At 34.0% G+C, this 25212-nt stretch overlaps 1 protein-coding gene across 2 annotated transcripts in view; it reads right to left on the bottom strand.

Moving 5' to 3' along the window:
• Pli (E3 ubiquitin-protein ligase pellino) overlaps positions 1 to 25212 on the bottom strand; it is a 185202-nt gene that overhangs the window by 89232 nt on the left and 70758 nt on the right. For both annotated transcript variants that reach the window (XM_089640887.1, XM_089640888.1), the window contains exon 2: positions 16040 to 16144. In XM_089640887.1, coding sequence (XP_089497013.1) covers positions 16040 to 16144 — 105 coding nt within the window. The remainder of the gene's footprint in view (positions 1 to 16039; positions 16145 to 25212) is intronic.

The following is a 25212-nucleotide window of genomic DNA, read 5'->3' as shown; positions in this document are numbered from 1 at the left end:
TGATATTATTATTGGAAGTTAGCTTGTGGGCAAGATGGAAAATTGCATTTTAGGGCAAGATGGAATAGTTTCCATTTTGCCCGCGTGCAATTATTTTGATTTCTGTTTTAATTTTTTTCAACTAATTGAGAATGATTCTCTTTATAGATGGTGTTCAAGTATATTACAAAGAGAAACATAGGATCTTGAACTGAAGAAACAATGCAGATAGTGATGGACGAAACTACTACAATACGCGCAGCTTACAGCTACAAAAATATTTATTGAGAAAACAAGACCAACAGCAGATAGACTTGTTTAATTAATTCCAGATAATCATGTTACTCATCAAAATCTAAAAGCTTTAAATTTAGCTCGAGAAAAATATATATTCATGCTCAGTATTCCCCCCCACCAAGCCACAAGCTGCAACCATTGGACGTCTCTTGGAAGTAGCTTTTGAGCAAGCCCTGACACTTTTCAAAAGAATCATCCTGGAAGAAGATTAAATCAGTTTGATATAGCTAGGTAGATATGCATCGCCTATGAACAAAAGTGCTACTGTGCAAAATGCCACTAGTGGGTTCAGAAAGGCTGGCATTTTCCCATATTTAGACATTTGTTTACAGATTTAGACTTTGCATCGGCCACTTTTTATGAAAACGCTCCAGTAATTGAAGGCGAACAAAATTTCATTGTGACTGATGAGGGAGACTAAAATGCCGACACAAATGATTATACGTCAATAAACGTCAATATTGTAGATAATATTACCAATGAAACATCTACTGTCCATGATGGTTATGAAAAAAACAGGATGAAGAAGTGCAACTTAATTTTGATAATACACAGAATACGATGTGAGAAGACAGTATATTTAAAACAAGTTTCGGTGTTATTGATAAGAGTTTGGAACAACCATCCACCTCGTACTAAATTTCTCCAATTAAAATACTTCCATCACCAAAAGTTACTCCTACAATAAAGAAGCGAAAATTGAGATGTAAAAAATCAGAAATCCTAACTAGTTCTTCATTCCAAGAAACTATTAAAAAAATAAGGAACTGAAAGCGAAACCAAAATGAGTCCTTAATCCGGTCATCAATGGCAAGGAAAACAAAGGAAAGGGCAAAGGAAAGGGTAAAAGAAAGGGGAAAATGACAGAAAAAGATGAGAACATACTACAACATCCGGAGCAGTCAACACAAGACGATGTGTTGTGTGTATTATGTGGAGAAGCATATGTGGAACCGCCCACAGAGGACTGGGTACAGTGTCCACAGTATTTTGTGGTTGGGCACATGAACTATGTTCAGACATAGAAAACGGTTGTCTTTTATGTGTCAACTGTAAAATGTAAGGATATCCTATTCATTCCATCTTGCCCTTATAAGCTTTCCATCCTGCCCTCAGGGTTAGGGCAAGATGGAATATTTTCTGTTTTTGTTTTATGGGTCGTAACAGATTTTATACTCAATTTTTATTATTTTTAATAACTCAATTTTATAAGCATGTAAGATCTCTCTGAAGACTTATTAAAATAAATGATTGATATTATGTTGTTATATTTTTTCTTACATCTTAACGTTAAGCCTTCCATCTTGCCCTCCCTTCCCCTACCTTATCTCGACGTACATCATGCATTGTAACATTGTTTCTCAACAGCCGTGCGCATATACTTCATCATAGAGCATACTATTCTTGTTGCTCGAGTCGTGGAGATAGGAGTGTGAAAATATTATTATAGCAAACAGTATTCAACGACACAACCACCAGCCAGCGATATAAAGTAAACTAATTTCGGATTATTAAACATCTTTTAGCAGCGGTTTAGAAAAACTTCATAATGTTTAACTCCTTTCTAATATTTAAGACGAAGCATGATAACTCAAAAATGACAAACATGTTTTTGGTAAAGCCGAAATAACGCAGTCTAAATTAGCAACACTAGGATAGAAATATCAATCTTTCATCGGAATAGACATAATCCAAATTTCTGAGCCATTTCTAAATTATTGATTATTACAATACTTGAAACATGTCGATTGGCTTGAAATAGTTATTACCTGATCGGAAGGGTGTTTTCTTCCGAAGAAAAACTTGATTAAAGTAAATTATTGATTATTACAAGACTTGAAACATGTCGATTAGCTTGAAATAGTTATTACCTGATCGAAAGGGTGTTTTCTTCCGAAGAAACACTTGATTAAAGTAAATTATTGATTATTACAAGTTTTAATCTCTTCGGCATTGATGGGTGTTATAAGAAATTAACGAAAATAACATTTTTTAATATTATTCGTTCGCTATGATAATTTATATTGCGAAATCGCTTTTACTTTAATCAAGTGTTTCTTCGGAAGAAAACACCCTTTCGATCAGGTAATAACTATTTCAAGCTAATCGACATGTTTCAGCGGTTTAGAAAAACTTCATATGTTTAACTCCTTTCTAATATTTAAGACGAAGCATGATAACTCAAAAATGACAAATATGTTTTTGGTAAAGCCGAAATAACGCAGTCTAAATTAGCAACACTAGGATAGAAATATCAATCTTTCATTGGAATAGACATAATCCAAATTTCTGAGCCATTTCTAAATTATTGATTATTACAATACTTGAAACATGTCGATTAGTTTGAAATAGTTATTACCTGATCGAAAGGGTGTTTTCTTCCGAAGAAACACTTGATTAAAGTAAATTATTGATTATAACAATACTTGAAACACGTAGATAAGCTTGAAATAGTAATTACCTGATCGAAAGGGTGTTTTCTTCCGAAGAAACCCTTGATTAAAGTAAATTATTGATTATAACAATACTTGAAACACGTCGATTAGCTTGAAATAGTTATTACCTGATCGAAAGGGTGTTTTCTTCCGAAGAAACACTTGATTAAAGTAAATTATTGATTATAACAATACTTGAAACACGTCGATTATCTTGAAATAGTTATTACCTGATCGAAAGGGTGTTTTCTTCCGAAGAAACCCTTGATTAAAGTAAATTATTGATTATAACAATACTTGAAACACGTAGATAAGCTTGAAATAGTAATTACCTGATCAAAAGGGTGTTTTCTTCCGAAGAAACCCTTGATTAAAGTAAATTATTGATTATAACAATACTTGAAACACGTCGATTAGCTTGAAATAGTTATTACCTGATCGAAAGGGTGTTTTCTTCCGAAGAAACACTTGATTAAAGTAAATTATTGATTATAACAATACTTGAAACACGTCGATTATCTTGAAATAGTTATTACCTGATCGAAAGGGTGTTTTCTTCCGAAGAAACCCTCGATTAAAGTAAATTATTGATTATAACAATACTTGAAACACGTCGATTAGCTTGAAATAGTTATTACCTGATCGAAATGGTGTTTTCTTCCGAAGAAACACTTGATTAAAGTAAAAGCGATTTCGCAATATAAATTGCGAAATATAAATTATGATAACGAACGAATAATATTAAAAAATGTTATTTTCGTTAATTTCTCATAACACCCATCAGTACCGAAGAGATTAAAACGATCGTCATTCGATTGTTACAAGGCTTCAGAGTTGGATATATTTAGAAGTAGACTAATCCCGCTAAATCTTTCCGACTTGTATGAAGATAAACCTATGAACTACGTACACGGACAAAAATAAGTACTTCTCGTACTAATTTATTTATAATCTCTTCAAATTATTCAGTAATCCGGTAATAAACGGGTTTGCAGGCCCTAAACGAATGAATTGATAGGTTTCATGATAAACTTAGTAAACATTTTATCTTTATATAAATATTAATTTAAAATAAAGTAATTTATGTAAAGTTCCATAAAACACCTAATCGGGCGTAATATTTAATACAAGTTTGTCATTATAAAAGAAATACCTGAATGTTGTTTTTTTATGTAGCTTATATTATTATTTAGGAGTATCGCGAAGGAGCGATTACAATTATTTTTTTAATTTTTCTTCATTGTAAATTAATTTTAAATTACGTATCACCACCTGTTCTATTTATTTATATTATTTTATGCCATCTGCACCTTTAAAACTGGAATATTTATTTTTTATCTTTTCTTATATTATGTAAACATTAATGGAAAATTATATGTACCATGTATTATGTTAATTTTTGTGTTTTTGGTTATTTATTTTGTTGTTGTTTTACGTTTTACGAAATACGAATGTATAATGAAGATGTCGGAACACGTGTTAATAAAAATCATAATATTTTTGCATTTCGTCATTATATAATATATTATCGGGGCTAAATGCAGGTGCGATAACACGTGTTAGGAACCGATATATTAGGAAGTTGCTAAAAGTTTATCTGGAAACCAACCACGATTACCAATAATTTGTAGAGATTCTTAATAAATTAGCAATAATTATTTTTCTCCATGTAGCTTAACGAAAGATTTAATTGATATGACTATGAATAACAAGACAATATTCTGAAAACTCCTACTACCATAATTATAAGCGTAAATATTGCTTGTGCAATGATAGATGACTTAGGCAGCAGAGGAATTGAGCCCACGACAAGATCGGTTGGTTTGTTACCACCAGTGGTCACCTAGTGAATTCTACACCAAAGGCAGATCCAATAGACAGACCGAGCCACACCCGCAGTAATGCAGGAAGAATGAGAACTCTTCAGACAATCGGATAAACATTCCAATTCCCTTGACATTTCTTACACTGAAAGTTATTTGGTATTACGTCTGTACATTGTGTTAGATGAAGCATGAACAGTGAACGAAGGTAATTTTGTAGCTTTTGTCTATTCGTTTCTTTCTTTGGTCTAAAGTTACTCATGATATTATTATGAATACACTGGCAAGGAAAAAACTAATGATTCAGTTTCGGGTTCTAAAAGTGTTTCTGTTCCACTTGGCTGTACTATAATACGAAAGAAGCAATTAAATGCTAACAGAAATGCAATTAAGTTAATTAATCCAGCGAATGCTTCTACTACTGGATAACATTATTTCGGAGAACAGGAGTATATTACATTCACTATTAAATAGCTTGTCTTAAAAAAATCATAATTATGGTCTTTAATTGATGCATTAAACAATGTTGGATCAAAACGTAATATTCGTAATTATGATGTTCCGCTTTGTTATATGTATTAATTTCACTAATTGCATACAGAAAGAAGCAGGTGCTTGTTTTTTGTCTCAGTAGCTTTTAATTATTCTATTAAATATTGAATATAATAAATTATATAAAAATACTAACTTCGGTTGTATGTCTGTAACCTGGTTCAGTTAACTCTTATTTTTTTTAAATTTAATTGTCATTTCAAAATTCGAAGAGTCGTGTTTTATTAAATATTTTCGATTAATAATAATTGTTTTTTTTTAATATTAGCGCGTTCCTTCTATCATTCGTATAGACTGAGAGGTCACAGTCTTTTTCATAACGATCACAGGAATGGGTAGTTTTAGTACATATTCAAAGTATGGCGTCTCCGCATATGAAACAAGTTGGTCTGCCTGCTCTAAGTGGTTGCAACTATGAGTTATAGAGCTCACAAGAGGCTTCATTGTTTCGAAAAAAAAACGATCAGAGGAATGGGTAGTTTTAGTGCATATTCAAAGAATGGCGTCTCCGCATATGAAAAAAGTTGGTCTGCCTGCTCTAAGTGGTTGCAACTATGAGTTATAGAGCTTACAAGAGGCTTCATTGTTTCGAAAAAAAAACGATCAGAGGAATGGGTAGTTTTAGTACATATTCAAAGTATGGCGTCTCCGCATATGAAAAAAGTTGGTCTGCCTGCTCTAAGTGGTTGCAACTATGAGTTATAGAGCTTACAAGAGGCTTCATTGTTTCGAAAAAAAAACGATGCTGCTAAGCGATTGTCTGGTGTTAGCCATTTTACTAATTCCTTGTCAGGCCGACAGCGTTGGGCAAAAAGCCATGCACTGAGATCCACCATTATAACTCATGTTTTAGAAGAAACTAATATTACCAGGGTACAAGACGTTACCTCTGATCTGCAGACAGCCAACATTTCCAAAAACAAAAAGGCAGTTAAGAAACTTGTCGATACTGTAGAATCTTATGGCAATCCATTTGATTATCAAGACGATAAAGACGAACTGTACAATATTGTCACTGGGAATTCAGTAACGAATGAAACCGCAGACTTTCTGCTCAATATAGAGGCTACAGGAGAAAATCAGAGAAAAGAATTTATATCTCAATGTAATGAAAATCCCGACCGTTTCGAGAAACCAATAAAACGCAATGAAATCAGGAATTTCTGTTCAGATAAATCAAAAAAGCCATGTAAAGCAGCACAAAAACTGCAAGTTATAAAAGCAGAACGAAACGTCTTCGGTCGTCTTTTAGGAATTTCCCTTAATCAGAAACTAGATTTGCCAAAAGTTTTGGAATATCCATTATCTTCATCGTCACCTTCAATGAGTCATTTAGATGGTTCCTTGATGAAGACTAACAAGGCTGCACTCATGAAAATATTGGAAAAAACAGCCAATGCCAATACGCCACAAAAAATTGATGTTGTGATTGTAGATGGATTCTATATTCTCCATTTAATACCAGTGCATGTGAAAACATTTGGTGAAATGTCGCTATACATTTTGAAAAAATGTATGAGCTACAAAGCAAACCGTATCGATGTAATATTTGATTTTTATTTATCACCCTCGATCAAAGATTTTGAACGTGAAATGAGAGCTGGGCACAAAGCTACCCCCAAAACACAGTATAAAATAACAGCGCCAAAACAAATCAGACCAAGAAATTTCGTCAAAGAATTAAGAATTACACAATTCAAAGAAGAACTCGTGCATTTTTTCATAAAACATTGGAGTTCCGAGGAGGCTAGTCTAGTCATTTCTGGAAGCACGGTTAATCTCAATTTTGAAAATAATTGTTATTCGTATGAATATCAAAGCGACGGCAAAAAGGTTGTGCAAAACGATAACCCTAATTTGATGTGTGGGCACCACGAAGAAACCGATACAAAAATAATATACCACATATACAGTATTCAAGAACCATCTAATATTTTGATTAAAACTTCTGACACTGATGTAATCGTCATTTTACTGGGAAATTTGGACAAATTCGAAAAGCATGAAATATTTATTGAATCCGGCACTCTTGCCAAACGACGTATTGTAAATGTTAACAAAATTTATCTCAGTATTGGTGCTACATTGGCAAAGAGTTTGCCAGCGTTTCATGCTTTGACAGGGTGTGATTATACCCCTGCATTTTATAGAAAGGGCAAACAAAAACCTTACAATATCCTAAGTAAAAACACAGTTTATCAAGAGGCTCTAATAGAGCTAAGTTCTAATGCTCCATTGACAAATGAAATCAAATGCAAAATTGAACAATTCATATGTGAGTTATATGGTGTGAAGAGTAAATCTGTAAACGAGGCCCGCCATAAGATTTTCCTCAAAAAATTTAAGCCCAATAAAGAGAATGAAAAATTTAACAAAACTCTTATGAATTTTGATGCTGCTTTTTTGCCACCGTCTGAAATCGAACTAGTTCAACAGATACTTAGAGCTAAATACGTATCAAATATCTGGATAAATTCAACCAAAAATCCTCCAAGCTATCTATTGCCAATTGAACATGGGTGGAAAGAAGAACACGGCAAATATGTCCCTATCTGGTATGCAGGGAACCGACTACCAGATAAAGTATCTGATGTTACTGTAACGGAGTCAGAAAATGACAATATTTCTGGTGATGTCAGTGGTAAGTTTTATACGATTGCGGATGTATAGGTAAAAATCGTTAGGAAACGAAAAGTTTGCATGTATTTGTTTCTTATTAATGGCATATTACGTATCTAAACCATAAATCTCATTAAGCTATACATACAAGAGTTCGTTTCCTTCTGTTTTTTATATATACATATGTATAATAATTTTCATATCATCAAAATCGTCATTTTTTCTATCAAACTTTACAGTTATTTTATCACATTACAGACTCCTCGTCTACGTGCCTAAGCAGCGAAGAAGAAGATTCCGAAGATGACGAAATCTAAGTTAAATCTATCCAAGTTAAAAAAGAAATCTTGAATATTGAAATTGAATATTTTAAGTTTTTTATGAATGTTTCTACCTTAATATCAAAATCTAATTCCATTATTCCATTCCAATTTTGTGCTCTGAGTTGTAATCTTAGTTCTTCTTCGTCATATTTTGCATAGTTCCGATAAGCTTTGGTGTTTATAAAATGTTTTTTCGTATTTCGATTTTGCTCTATAATTTGAATTATGGAGTGATCTGTGATTCTGGGTGCATCTAATAGATTTACCTGTAGTTCAAAAACATTTGTTATCACCAGATCAATTAATGTACTTGATGTTAGAGTTACTCTAGTGGGATCTTTTACCAGTTGTTTCATCCCATTGAATTCAATGATTAAGTTTTTAAGTTTTTTGTATAGATGTCTGCATTTTTATTCATGTTTATATTGAAATCTCCTACTATAATATTAGGTTGTCTTTTTTATGTTTTCTGAACACCATTTTTCGAAGTACGTTAAGAAATCCCTCAAACTCGAATTAGGTAAACGGTATACGATACCGTAGACCCCTTTTTTTAAGCTATTTTTTACTTTTATCGCCAAAATCCATGATGTTTTGATGTGACTAATGAAAAAGCTCATAAAAATATTAAAAGAATATTAGAAGTAAGTAAATATTTAACTCTTTAAGCCTTAGTAATATTCTACAAAATGATTAATCTGTGATTTTACCCAAAGATGTTTAGATTATGGAAGTTGAATTAATAAAAATTGGATTTGTTCGATTTAATTTTTTTATTTTATTGATTACTGTTATTTTTTTTCTTTGAAATACAACCACTGAGAGCAGGCAGACCAACTCGTTTCACCTGTGGAGACACCATACTTCGAATAGGTACTAAAACTGACCATTTCTGTTATCGTTTTTTTCGCAACAATGCAATGACTTGCGCGCATCATAACTCTGAAATGCAACCACTGAGAGCCGCCAGACCAACTTGTTTCATCTGCGGAGAGGCCATACTTTGAATATATACTAAAACTGACAATTTCTCTGATCGTTTTTTTTTTTCGAAACAATGTAGCCTAATCTTGTAAGCTTCATAACTTATAACTCGAAGTTGCAACCACTTAGAGCAGGCAGACCAACTTGTTTCATATGCGGAGACGCCATACTTTGAATATGTACTAAAATTACCCATTCCTCTGATCGTTTTTTTTTCGAAACAATGAAGCCTCTTGTAAGCTCTATAACTCATAGTTGCAACCACTTAGAGCAGGCAGACCAACTTTTTTCATATGCGGAGACACCGTACTTTGAATATGTACTAAAACTACCCATTTCTGTGATCTTTTTTTTTTTAGCAACAATGTAGCCTAATCTTGTAAGCTCTATAACTCATAGTTGCAACCACTTAGAGCAGGCAGACCAACTTTTTTCATATGCGGAGACGCCATACTTTGAATATGTACTAAAACTACCCATTCCTCTGATCGTTTTTTTTTCGAAACAATGAAGCCTCTTGTAAGCTCTATAACTCATAGTTGCAACCACTTAGAGCAGGCAGACCAACTTTTTTCATATGCGGAGACACCGTACTTTGAATATGTACTAAAACTACCCATTTCTGTGATCTTTTTTTTTTAGCAACAATATAGCCTAATCTTGTAAGCTCTATAACTCATAGTTGCAACCACTTAGAGCAGGCAGACCAACTTTTTTCATATGCGGAGACGCCATACTTTGAATATGTACTAAAACTACCCATTCCTCTGATCGTTTTTTTTTCGAAACAATGAAGCCTCTTGTAAGCTCTATAACTCATAGTTGCAACCACTTAGAGCAGGCAGACCAACTTTTTTCATATGCGGAGACGCCATACTTTGAATATGTACTAAAACTACCCATTTCTGTGATCGTTTTTTTTTTCGCAACAATGTAGCCTAATCTTGTAAGCTCTATAACTCATAGTTGCAACCACTTAGAGCAGGCAGACCAACTTTTTTCATATGCGGAGACGCCATACTTTGAATATGTACTAAAACTACCCATTCCTCTGATCGTTTTTTTTTCGAAACAATGAAGCCTCTTGTAAGCTCTATAACTCATAGTTGCAACCACTTAGAGCAGGCAGACCAACTTTTTTCATATGCGGAGACACCGTACTTTGAATATGTACTAAAACTACCCATTTCTGTGATCTTTTTTTTTTAGCAACAATATAGCCTAATCTTGTAAGCTCTATAACTCATAGTTGCAACCACTTAGAGCAGGCAGACCAACTTTTTTCATATGCGGAGACGCCATACTTTGAATATGTACTAAAACTACCCATTCCTCTGATCGTTTTTTTTTCGAAACAATGAAGCCTCTTGTAAGCTCTATAACTCATAGTTGCAACCACTTAGAGCAGGCAGACCAACTTTTTTCATATGCGGAGACGCCATACTTTGAATATGTACTAAAACTACCCATTCCTCTGATCGTTTTTTTTTCGAAACAATGAAGCCTCTTGTAAGCTCTATAACTCATAGTTGCAACCACTTAGAGCAGGCAGACCAACGTTTTTCATATGCGGAGATGCCATACTTTGAATATGTACTAAAACTACCCATTCCTCTGATCGTTTTTTTTTCGAAACAATAAAGCCTCTTGTAAGCTCTATAACTCATAGTTGCAACCACTTAGAGCAGGCAGACCAACGTTTTTCATATGCGGAGATGCCATACTTTGAATATGTACTAAAACTACCCATTCCTCTGATCGTTTTTTTTTTCGAAACAATAAAGCCTCTTGTAAGCTCTATAACTCATAGTTGCAACCACTTAGAGCAGGCAGACCAACGTTTTTCATATGCGTAGATGCCATACTTTGAATATGTACTAAAACTACCCATTCCTCTGATCGTTATGAAAAAGACCGTGACCTCTTAGACTAGTACTTACAATCTGGTTTTCAAACCATCTTTGAACAAACAAAAAAATCATCTAGTGCAGTCATCAATACTACAATAGACAAAAGGCATTTCCATTACTAATTCACATTCCAAACATTTAAGTAACACAAGTATCTATTAGGTCGCCGCTTTGTCGTAGGCAAACGAAGTAAAAAAAAAAAACAAATAAACATAAAGTGTAGCTTTATCTGTATTTTACGGGTATTAAACTGCTAACCTATAAAAGACGTTGTGCTTCTCATTCTATCGATCGTTAAGTGAAAACAGCAACTTAAAATTCCGACTTTTTATAGCCACAATAGAAGGCGGAGATGCGTCGATTCGGCGCCACAACAAACAAAAGAGAATTTCAGGATATTATTGGCTACGAAAAGATGCGCTTTCATTAATCGTCGGGGAGGCAGCTGCTATCTTCACTTCACGTGAGAATCAATCTTTAAACACGATCTATGCATTATCAAAAATATTTAAAAAAATAATGCAAAGAAGACCAAAATATAACATGTTGATACTCACAAAGCTATGGTGTCAAGCTATTTCTGGAGAAAAGTTTACGAGAGTTTTTCGAATTGCGCTCATGAGAACGAATTTTTGTTGTTTTAAGATGAACTTAGGTAGTAACTAAATAAAAATATTTTACGCCCAGCAGGGCTTTTACATGCAATATATCTATTAAGCTATCAAAATTATACAAAAAAAATTAAAGCTGATGAATATAAAATAATATTAGTAAAACATGAAACAGTAACAAAATATTATAGAAACTAGAACAATACTACATATAAGACAAATCACTAAAACTAAACTACCAACGCTACTCTAATTTGTAGGATTTAAAAAAGTTCCAGTATAGATTACGCTTAATTCTATAAATGGAGTCAATAAATTTATCAATACTACCCACTTACTTTTTGCTCAGATCATGTGTGCCAGTGTGTCTGATAGTTGGTTGTGTATGTATTGAAAAATAATGTTATATGTTGTCTTGTATTCCTAGTCGGCACATGGAATTTAATAGTGGTAACGATGGCAGGGCGGTCAATTAAGTTGTTAATGACTCTGTGGAATACAATGAGGTCTGACATAATTCTCCTGTCAGACAGTGTTCTTAGATGCAATTGATTAATAAAACTGACATAATTAATGTAACCAATTGGAATTCTGAGCTTAAAATTTACGTAGGTACCTATAAAATTTGTGCTGAACTCTTTTCTATATTGTTAGAGTGAACTTTATATAAAGGGGACCAAATAAATTATTAATATGATTATGTTATGTACCTATTTAATAAAACGCCTGGGTTCTGCATTGCAAAGACATAGTAGTTATTGCCTGATGCATAGAAGAGAAGGTAATACAACCGAAATCAATAAAGAAAGTAATAATCCGAAAAGAAGGAAACTAAACGGATGTATAAATAGACAAACAAAAGTAGCGGACATAACTAAACACACCAAAAATCTAATGGCTATGTGCGGGACACAACGCTCGGAGGATTGACAATCAATGAACAAATCAAGTTAATCAGTCCCCAGATGGCTCAATGTTGCCCTAAATCAAACTGGATCGACGAGATATTATACAAGTTAATAGAAAATACGTGACAGTGCGTGAAATTGAAAAGAGTGAGGGCAGCTTAGGAAAGCCTTCATCCAACAATGGCAGATGATCATGAGATATCGAGAGAGATTTCGTTATGTTTAAGATAAAAATAAATCGTTCATTACCTGTGTACGTTTATTACACACCAATAATAAATAATAAACTTTCAGCTTGGTTTTATCACGAATCATAATCCGTAGCCCAAGCTAAACACATTAGCATAGTACCTACGTCAGTTAGGCTTTCATCGGAATAATCCGCCGAGGCTTGACAGTACAAGTCAAACATTACTAACTTTACACAAAATGCCCGTCACGCTGATGTTTGATTTGGAAAAAAAGGTACAAAAGTCTTTCTACGAAACTAGGTTAAATGTTAAAAAAAAACATGTTCCAGGGAATCAGAAATCGTTGGAAGTGGGCGAGGGGAGTGGGCACGTTTCCTTCCCAGGTTTGGTGGTCTTCTTAGTAAATTTCGGTGGTCATTTCTTTTAATAATCTATACATTTTCCGGAGCGGAACCACGGGACGGGCCATTTCAACGGCGCGCCCACATCTATCGTCCTTCGCTTGAATAAGTTAGGCGATGATGTAGTTTGGTGATTTCGAGTGACTTAATATTTCACGTAGGGAGATTTGGATCGATGGAGCACAAACGTGATCGACATGCGATCTTTACTCGGTACCGCATTCCACTTTGAAACTAATTCAATATTAATTTCACTGTAATTTTCTTTTATGAAGTCCGATAGCAAGTTTGAAACATGATATATGCAAAAAATGTATCTGTGTGAGTTCTGCGTTCGGGTCAATTCTGGTTGCGATACCTATACAATCTATATCTAATAAACTCAGTTAAGAAATTGATTGGCAATACATACAAAATCTTTCAATAATAACGCCCACGTTAAATGGTAGGTATAACTTGGCTTGTTCGCGTTCTTCCAATATGTTCAAAAGTGACATGCAATAATACAAGCCAGCAGGGTATTTACAAAATGCGCTTGCTTTTCTATTTATTAATGCATTAGAAAAACGATTATTTTGGCAGGAAATTTGTTTTTCCATATGCGCATTTTAACGATAACATAAATGACTTTTAAATCACAAATTATAACAAAAGTAATTGTATATTTAAGAGTATTGCACGGAAAAGTAATTCAATAGAAATCCAAGCTTATTATTTTACTTGAAAAAAATAAGTGCTACGCAGCGGGCAAAAGAATAAAGGAATTAGGTCTGTTTGTGAAAACCGCAAGACCCACCATTACTGATACGCATCGGATAGAAATTATTGTACTAACTTGTTCTAATCGCTAGTGTGACACTTCACAATATTTAATAACAATCATAACAGTAAAATACTGCACACACCAACAATACACGACCGTGTACTGCTACATGTACACAAAAGCCGACATAGCAACGGTAATTGCGAGAAAAACCGCAAATTAAACTTCAAATGGGAGTTATAAAAATGTTCACAGAACTTTACAATATTATTTAATTTATTGGTCATTCGTGGAGGATTTCAAAGACAAAACAATAATTAAAATGAGTATTACAAATAGCAATGAGCACAATCGAGAAGATCAAATATTAAAATATTGAAAATACAGGATGACCCAAAAAATAGTGTAAAGCGGAAGACCAGAGGTAGAGCACCCGTAGGGCTACTCAAACCACCCCCATGTTTGTTCCACGTTTTTTTTGTACTTTTCGAATTATTATTATTCTACAGGGTTTCCAATAAGAGGTGTTATTTTGAATAGCCCGCTATTTCGGTAGATGTTACTTTTGAAGCTGTCATTTTTTGACATTTTACAAGTAGAAACTACGCCATTAATAAAAATGGAACGATACACGCTTCAACAACGCATTGAAATTATTAAAATTCACTTGAGTGAATCAAATGCAAATCATCTTGAGTGATGAGGCCCATTTCCACCTCGGTGGCTTCGTCAACAAGCAAAATTGTCGCATCTGGGGCTCGGAAAACCCAAGAGTTATTGTTGAAAAGCCTCTCTATCCTCAACGTGTAACTGTTTGGTGCGGTTTATGGTCCGGCGGAGTCATTGGACCTTACTTTTTCGAAAATGAGGCTGGAGCAACAGTTACGGTGAATGGATTGCGCTATCGAGAGATGATTTATGATTTTTCATGGCTGGAATTGGATGGTATTGATCTGAACAACGTTTACTTTCAACAAGACGGCGCTACGTGCCACACAAGCAACGAAACCACTGATCTTTTACGATTGAATATCAAAATAACACCTCTTATTGAAAAACCCTGTAGAAATGAATTGGAGAATGGAGAGCATGGGAATAAATTAAATATATATTTATTTAATATTGTGATTTCATTCGAAAATGCAACCAAATAATAGTATGTAAACGAAATGTTGGAAATCCACTAGAAGTTATTTTTTTTGACGTTATTACTTTTCTTATTTTTTTATAGAAATAAACAATCCCAGGTTACAAATAACCTGACACCATCCTCATGATTATAATCTGAAAATGTTGCTCGTGCAAGGTCAGAGGACGACTAGGGAGATATTTGAACCTGCGAGAACGCGAAGCTTTGGACCGCTCGATCAACTAACCGATCCTAGTTTACTAAAACATATCGAAGACGAAAGTTTCGAAAGTGATCAACGAACCTGGGAAGGAAATCAGGTTAAATTTCGCGCAATTTTTGCTCATTTGTAATAATTTGTTTTCTTAATGGGAAAGAATAGGCTAAAACATGATGATGACTCGGTGGACATCCCGCACCACCACGGAGTCCTTCGCACCACAAATCTATAAGTAATCACATTTTAACCTGTATTGGGAGGTGGTTCGAAATAGTGTGAAAAACTGAGGGGATTATTTTAAATAGTGGGCGATATTTGGACCATTGGCCTACTTAAAGTATGACGACAAGAACTGGGTAAATTCGCTTGCCGGCAGGTTCTTAGAATTACTTGGTGGTCAGTTATGGTGAATTGTTAAATAATCGTTTAAATAGGCCAAATACAGTTTTTGACTTAATTTTGACATGCCATCAAATAAAACAATGTACGCAGTATCACTTTGTTTGTAATTATATGTACACTTACACTATGCATACATATATATAACGTGTATTATATGCCAGCTTGTAACCACAAAATTACTGATGCTAACAACAACATCAACATTTAAGTACATGACAATGATTATGTTTATAATTACAGAACAAATTTCAGGGAAAGAAATTAAAACTTGACTATGGACAAACTCACGCTAAAAGCACAGCGAAGTTGGAAAGTGGGAGATGACAAAGAGAAACTCACCATAATATGACAGCGAAGTGGGACAATGAGAGATAGCAAAGTTAAACTCACCCTAAAATGACAGCGAGGTTGGACAGTGGGAGATGGTAAAGACAAACTCACCCTAAAATGACATCGAAGTGGAACAGTGGGAGATGGTAAAGACAAACTCACCCTAAAATGACGAGCTCGCCATACTTGACAAGCGGTTTAGGCTTCTGATCAGCAGCTCCCTCAGCCGATTCCTCCAGTATTGGTGATTCGGCACTGTCGGCCGCACTGCAAACAAACAAAATTTTATAAATTAGTAAAATAAATGAAAAATATCTTTAATGACCGACATAAAGTTCGTAACATTTAACCAAAAAATACTACTAAGATATAACTAAAAACATTGCAATTTATCAAATAACAGAATAAACTGCTTTGTTCATTAATGATTATTTATTTATCATTCATTCATTATTCAAACTACAATAATCTCCCTTCCGAATTGCGCTGTATTACGAACCAACAAGAACAAATCAATAAAATCAAACTTTTTTTCAAAAAAAACTTATATTAAAAAATATATGGATATATTATATTTATATTTTATACATAACATTGAATCACTGAAGTAAGAATCGTGGCTCCCTTATCAGGCACAAGAGCTCCTCTTTTCTGATAAGGTATACATGACCAATTATGTACCTAAATATTATATTTTGCAAAAAAATGTATGTATTAATGTAACTATGATCTATATTAAAATAATAAAAAAAATAAAAAAATAATGTAAACCTCGTATTTTTGTAAAAAGCTTAACTTGAGAAAAGTCATCTATTTAGACTATCTACACAGAGTAATTGTATTTCAGCCATGTTGTTTTCAACGAATAATTTATTAAAGACACAACATTTATGTTATTTACAAAACGATGGCAGGGTTCCACATCGGAGCTTTTGTACATACATAGAACAGATGACAATGTTTGAAACATTTTCTCTTATTTACTTCATGTTGTATTCATTTATCTTATTGGCGTTTGGCCACGGTGCAATTGTAATACAAAATTGCAAAATAAATTAGCAATACGATCGGTAATGATTAAAATAATGGCCAGTCAACCAGCTGCGCTGCGAGATTTACGAGCCGTTGCATTGGAAATTATAATTAGGTTTTATGTGTCAAAAGTCGTTTATTGCAAATCTTTACACGGGCGTATTGGCACAATAAAAAGGTCAAACGTGCGTATGATAATACTTTATCGCGCGTGCTGATCTCAAAATGTATTTTTTGTTAAATTTAAGCACGTGTTAAAGGGCTTAAGGTCGCAAAGGTAATGAAGATTTACTATATAAATGTAGATAATATAATTTACAGGATTGGTTGAATCTCTACATAGTATAAAACAAAGTCACTATCCGCGTCTGTCTGTTTGTGTGCTTAGGTCTTCTAAACAACGCAACAGATTTTGGTATGGTTTTCACTATCATTTAGAGAATTTCTTCCGGAAGGTTTATATATATTATACATGTATATAATATTTATAGAAAGTAGAGAAAATTCGAGCAACGTCAGGTAGTAAAAAATAAAATAAACACCGCATAGTTGGCAAATGGTCCATTGGTAGCGTGTATCAATCAATCCACGGCTGATATGGCGTAATGCTACGTATAAATACGCGAGCCGAACTGTCGCATGTCGGGCAGAACCTCAACGTATGGGAAAGGAACGAAGCAACCGCAAAATATAAATAGCGCAAAATTCCGCTTGCAGTTGCTTCGTTGCCTTCCCGTAATTCGTGGCTCGGCTCAAGTTTCGGTTCGCAAATGTATACGTACCACAATACAAACACATACCACGCAAGCAGGTTCGTACGTGCGAAAATTGCAACACCTAATGAATGTACACAGACAAAAAACTTGATTTATTTTAATTCTCTGTTAAGGCTGAGTAATAAGCGTTTAAAAAGAAGAAGAAGATTACTGAAGACGGTTTGAAAGGGAGATATGAAAAATAAGAATAATAGAGTTATTTAATAACTTATTTGTACTAATATTTAAAAAAAAATTATAACGAATATAAGTCACTATGGTGAAAAAATTAATAAACCACAATTTATTTAATAGAGCAAGAATCTCACGACATCTGAGGTTAAAAATCATTAAAAGAAACACTGTGAATTTTTTTCATAACTATTGATGTTGTAAATAACAGAACCTGATGTGTTTTTTATAATTTTCGGAGCATACTTGGCTATTTTTTTTTCCTATCGAGGGAATTGCATCTAATTACTTTTTCAACTCTGCATTAAGGGAAGTTGCACGTCTGTAGAAATTCGGAATGAGGGGTCTTAGATCTGTAAAAAAACCGATCCAAAGTTCTTACTTTTACAAAACGAAGGTTGTCTATTTATTCTTTTACAGTAGTTCATATAAATTTGTACAAGTATTTAGCAATAAATTCGATTTATTAACCTACTAAATAGTGATTAGAAAGATATTTTATGGATAAAATTAGTGCAAATTGTCTAAATAATAAGTTTGATTGTTTGGCCCATTGAGAAAATTGCCAGTGCAATAATTACTTCGTGGGAAAAAGAATCAATAGGATGGGTAGGTAGGTACTGTTAGGATGTAATGCTGACATATAATTTATAATAACCATAACGGTAACACTTATCATGAAAGTATTACGTGGAAACTCGATGTTGAGAGATAAACAAGACGATAGACAAAGAATGGCGGTCAGTGTTCGACGATAAGAAAACAAAAATAGATACAGATTTTTTTTTATTTTAGAACACCGCCAAGAGTTACAAATGCTGGAAGCCAGTGGGACTTTGGCATCCCCACGGCATTGGGTATGATGTGAGGCAGAAGGAGAATGGAAAGAGGAATAGGAAGGTTGGAAACTACCTGGCTACTCAGACCTGGTCCCTAAATATACAGTAATTTTCCTCTTATTTTAAACGTCAGTTTTGCAAAATTTTATCAAGTTTCAAAATTCTCCTTTAGGTGACGGGCAGAGAGGATGAGGAGAGCATGAACACCTGTTCATGCATCTGCATTTGCCTAAATAATATATCATGACGAAATGTGAAAATATTGGGACTTTTATGAACACGTTTTCCGACATCGTGATAATGTATTAGTATTTTACTAAAATGTATACAGAAAACCTATTATTCATTCGTTGAGGGCCTTCAATCCCGTTTTTAACCGGATTTTCAATAATTTTAAGAGATTTTTAATAAGGTAGCAACACTCATTTTCCTTTCCACCCACAGACACTCTTCTTTACGTATAGATAGAGAATAGACTATTTATGCGCTATTTATAATACAGGGTGGGGCAAAAGTAATCCCCCTATTGTAAAACGCTATTACTTTTGCAAATGGCGCCAAATGTCAATTCGGTTGACATTTGTGAAGTAAACAAACGCAGAATACAAAACGACAAGACATGAACCGGTTTACTCCGCAAGAACGCGGAATAATTGTTTCCATTATAATTAAATAAATTATTAAAAAAATACAGCAAAAGAACATCGGGTGAATACTTTTGCCCCACCCAAGTAGGATGGTTTAAAAATTAGACAGTTACTACGTTCGCACGAGATTCAACATCTTTTTTTCTTATTGTAGGACATTAATTTTAGCGTGCCCATAAAAATTGTCATAAGCACATAACATTTTGTCGAAATAGTGCAATAAATAAAATAGTTGTCTATAAAATAAATTGAACAATTAAAAACAATCATAAACTAAACAATAATGTTCTAGTAAACGATTTTCTAATACATTTTACGCTAAATCATGACTTGCAGATTGAATAACTATTCTCTAGCGGCCGATGCATTGCATGATCGCAATAATTCACGGGGTCACACATGCAAAACGCGCTCATGCATTAGCGCTTATTATGCACAATTCTAGGCGTTACAGCAACCGTTTAACACACATTACGTTACTAGCTAATTAATCACGAACGTGAAGACAAATTACGTGAATGCAGCATTGATTACAAATGAGAAGAGTGTGAGAAGAGATCTCCACTGATGTAACTGGCAATTGCTTGTATCAAGTTACGTTAAGTGCTACGAGAACTCACCAAGGAGAGGGATTTCCTGAAAAGTATAAATAAAACTAAATCACAGGCTCAGAAATGACCTTAACCGCTTTTAGTGACCAGAATCTGAATCATCGAGTACTTTCCAACCTTCCCATTGCAGAATTCCTTCAGACTCATTATACACACAAAATTTGGGAAGTCAGTAGGGTTGCCAGATGGTCCAGATAATAAAAGAACGAAGATTTTTTATCAAAGGGTCCCCCCCTTTAATTTTTTTTTGTACAATTTGTCGAAAATCAAAATGTCCTTTGATAATCATAAACCCCTTTGATTTTGGCCAAAACAAACACAGAAAATTACCGAATATTTCTGAGGGTGAACACAAACTTATATTTATTATTATTGGTAAGCAAAAAAATCACTTTTTAACATATTTGGCACTAGATGCTACTGGTTTAAATAATCGTTTATTGCTTAAAATTGTATCTTTAAATCCAGTGCAACTGACATTTAAATGAAAGAAAACACATAATTCGCTTTTTTTACGGTATTTACGCCTAGTAGATTTCTTTCGTCAGTCCATACATGACCCATTACACAAAAACTCTTTCTACGAAGAAATTGGAGACGGGAACACTGCTCAAATATTGTACCACTTTCAACAGATTTGAGCAAGTCTTGCTACCACCCGCCAGAATTGGTCAGGACAGCCGTTCAAAAAACCGTACTGTCCGGTCCAAAACCGGACATTTGGCAACCCTAGATGTCAGATGTCATAGATCTTAAGGGTTCTATATTTGGGACTCTTATCCGATACTCATATAAAAATGCTACGCAGCAACAAGTGAAAAATGTGTGCCATTTGTTGAAGAACATTCATCAGTAGACAGCTGGTGTTCTCTAAGTGGTTGAAGAGCTCTTTGGGTTCGTAGCGTTGCACTAAACCGTCTGAGAGTCCTAAGAGCCCGCATCCTCTTGCTAAGTATGGTAAATTTTCACCAATTAACGCTAAACATTAAAAGCGGGTATCTTCAATGGGTGGCTCTTTCAATGAGCCAGCGTCTTTTCATTTACTAACAGGGGTGACCTAGATCCCAGCTTTATATCCACGAATTTAACTTGTGTGAAGTAAATAAACAGGCAATTCATTAAAAATGGGTTACGGCTACCATGCTTAACCACAATGTGTCTTACATCACATACATCCTGTCCTATATTTATTTGTAAGTATTGCTTACGGTGTACGGCTTTTTTTACCTTGTAAGCGTAATGTTCAAATTAAAGAAAAATAGGTAGGAAAATAACACAAAAGGATAGCGATAAAATAATTCATTACATAAGCAATTTTATAATAAACTAGCTGTACCCTGCCACGCGTTGCTGTAGCTCGGTCTGTCTGTGCAGATAAAGAAACAATAGCGTGGGTTGCTTTTACGTCAAACAGATGGCGCTGTTTTTCTAAAAAAACATGTTTGTCACAGGTGACACCTTTATAATATAATACACGCGTATTCGAATGCAAAGTTATGTCACAACATCATATCAATCATTGAAGAACTTTAGGAGTTTTAAGATTTTGAACAAACGAACATTAACATTTTAATTTATATTATTGATATTAACTAGCTGTACCCCACCACGCGTTGCTGTAGCTCAGGCTGTATGTGCAGATAGAGAAACATTTACATGTTTCTTTATATTGATTAATTCATTAATAAACTAGTTGAAAGACAACTAAAATACAAATTTTTCCGTAACAAAGTTGGTTAATTTTTCAATAATTTTTTTCTTCTTTATTCATAGTATAAATTATGGTACATAGTTTTTACTTACTTTTCGCCCGCTACACTAGACACTCCCGTATTACGGGAGTCAAAACTTGTGTGTGTATATATATGAGGAAATCTATAATTATTTATCAGTTAAATAAATAGCACTTATATAAACAAACGTTATTGTACACTGTTGACTTTCCTAAATTAAAATAAATAAATAACTTTACTTGTGAAAGATTAGAAATATTGATTAGAAAAAGTAAAAAAAAATTATAAAGTAAATTAACTTATTTTAATAACGTGAAGTACAGTATTTTTTTAAAATAGTTCCTTCCCTTTATAAATAAACAATCCTGAACAGTTCATCATTAATATCATCACAAGATCATTGTTTCGATTTTCTGTTATCAATGCTCGGTGTGGTGAACATTTTGGAAGCAATGATTAATTATCAATTAATACAATACGGAATTATTGGATGGGGGGGGGGTCATACAATAAGATTCTAAGCACGATCAAAGTGGTCCAGAAGCTAATCCTCAAGAAACCCTTCACGTATCCAACAGAAACGCTATTTACAGATTTTGGGGTGCCCCGAGTAGAGGATATATTCAAGAAAAATGCAATTATCCAAATTTATAAAGGTAATATAATCAAAAAATTTGAAACCCATCTATCTAAAAGATATCAATACAATATCAAAATTCCAAAATGTAAAACCAAACAAATGCAAAATAACTATACCTATTTAGGAATAAAGTATTTCAACAACCTTCCGATTGAAATTAAAGGATACATACTTAAACTAAAACTGAAGTTACACTTTCAGAAATAATTGCCTGTTTTCCCTTTATTGATATTTATTATCGGTCTATACTCATCTTTTTACTGTATTTAGATGTTGTCTCTTCATATATATATATACTTACCAATAGCATAATGGTATTCTATGTTTTCTTATAATTAGTGTAACTCTCCCACCAAGCACAAGAACCAGTTTTTTTCATTGGTGAGATTGCGAACATAAATATATTTTGTTATCATATGTACTCATATAACATCCTGTACCCACTTATATATATTAAATTTTAAAAAATATAAGAGAAGGCTGAGCGAAAGCTTTCGCTGTAGGAATTATGTATGTATTTTAGGTGTGATGAGTAGCGGGTGTGAATTTTTTGTTGTGTTTTTTTCATCAAATCCAATACAAATCACAATCACAAATAAATAATAATCATATTGTGTTTGTGGCTTCTCCATGCCTTGTGTCCACAAAAAATATTGCAAATATTTTACACTATCCACACAAATATTAGAAATATTTTACACTATTCGAACAAAAATGTTGGAAATATTTTACACTACTCTGTGTCTCTTTGTTGTTGTGCCTGAACGTTGTTTTTTAAATAATTTATCATTTTTGTAATTATATATACGTCGAATACAGTACTTATTAAAAGCAGAAGTAACATTATTTTGTAACTTCAAATGACAAGTTGCCGCAATTATTATCATTTAACTCCGAAGTTCACCAGATGACATAAGTACGTAGCGGCGATGATGCAACACCCATTGATAATGAAAGTACTTGTATGCAGTGGCGGCTGTGAGGTCACTGCAGACAGATGCAGGTTATCGAGATCCCGTTTGATGTTACAGCCGCGATTCTCTTCACTTCCGATCTACTGGTCGAAACTGTGTCATTATCGTAATGATGGTGACATAAGCAATTAACTTTTATTGATCGATTATTTTAAATAAAATTTTATTGAAGCAGGTACGTTGTATATGCATTTACTCTACTTCTTCGTACGGAGAAGATTTCTCGAGTGATAGAAATGTGTTAATTTTATTGGCCTGTATGGGGGCCTAGTAGTTCAAAGGCAAACTTATGTACATTGGCTTCACAGTTTAAATCGGTACAGTTCACACCAGAATAGGTTTATAAGTTCCGTGGTGAAAGTCATGACGAGAAGCTTCGATTATTCAGCCAGTCGACGTGACGGCATCAGACGAGGGGCGATTCTAGTTCTACTTAAGGAATTATCCGAGAGAACAGGAGACGGATTACCGTTCTTTATCCTTAGTTAATGAATATACCTATCCCCCTCATTTTAGCTCCGGCATAAATTAGACAGAGTGAGGTAGACGATAAACTAAAATGAGGGGTTAGGTATATTCCTTAGCTAATGGATAATGAACGAGAATCGCCTCCTGGAATCACCTGATTCAGTACAGATGTGTTTTCGGAAAACTGGTGGATTGGATAAATACACAGGTAATGAATCCTTCGTCTTCTGGTGTGATGGATTTCGTTTATCATTTTTGAAGACATTGATGCCCTACATCAAAAATATGTCAAAGATACAATGAAACGTCGATCTCGACATGTTTGTATTTGATGTTGTCTTGTTGGCATGACAACAAAATAACACAAATTCCTCGTGCATAGATTTGTACTATGTTATAATTAATAATTATGTAAAATTTTTAACCTTTACATTTCGACAAAAATAGTTTTAATCTTTGTATTTGACACGTTAGATAGCGACACACGGTGACCGGATAAATCATCAAAATGATAATTCATCACATCTTTAAAAAGTTATATAAAGTCATGGTGAGAGATGAAAAAAAAACTTTATTAACTGGGTTAAGCAGGTTAGGTTAGGTTATAATTTTTTTTTCTTTCATCCTTTTTAATGACTTAAAAGTGTGTTGAATAGTCACTGTGTTGAGTTAGCGTGGAACCCGACACACATCACTAACGAAAAACATGTGGCAGGTGACAGAGGATCGCGATAAAGGGCGTTAACCCAATTACTGAACAAAGGAAAGGTCTAATTTGTATGATGAATATTCATTCAGCGTGGTCAGCAATCCTTGTCAGTAGCCGGACATACGTTTGCTTAGGACATTCAATAGTACGTGAAAAACAAAAGAAAGAATATGATAATATTTGAATAATTAACACCGTTTTGGCCAAAAATCACCCCAGTGGCGCTTTACATAAGCTCCATCTTATGTAACTGGTACCGAAATAGGTTATAAAAATTAAAATAACTTTGTTTTTAATACTACTTTATTGTACATATTTTTAATATATAAAACCGTTTCGATTCACCCTGAACCTTCATCAGGGTTATATAAAAACATATTGAATCAATAACATGATTACAGCGTATTTATAGGTAAGATAGAAGAGGGAGAGAGGACATAAACTTTGGTAGTGGGGTGAGGGAGAGCTAGTGAAAGAGGTGGAGGGAAGGGGAATATGTTTAAAATGTTTTTTTGAGATTTCAATCTAGAATCTCAGAAATATTCTAAGAAAGATTCTGCGCGGCGGCCTGGAATGGCGGAACCCTGCGATGCCCTGGAACCGCAGTTCCGAAATGTACGTATGGCAGAGCATAATTTGTTAATGGTTCTTAACATTCTAAAGAAACTTAATGTTTGATTCAGAAGACCGCAAAAGCGTTTTTTGGGCTTGGCCTATACAAATTATATGTTGTTG

Source organism: Hesperophylax consimilis, chromosome 16, assembly GCF_061612785.1.
Source record: "Hesperophylax consimilis isolate HC1 chromosome 16, BYU_Hcon_1.0, whole genome shotgun sequence".
In the NCBI taxonomy this organism is placed as follows: domain Eukaryota; kingdom Metazoa; phylum Arthropoda; class Insecta; order Trichoptera; family Limnephilidae; genus Hesperophylax; species Hesperophylax consimilis.
This window is presented reverse-complemented; position numbering and strand designations above follow the sequence as displayed.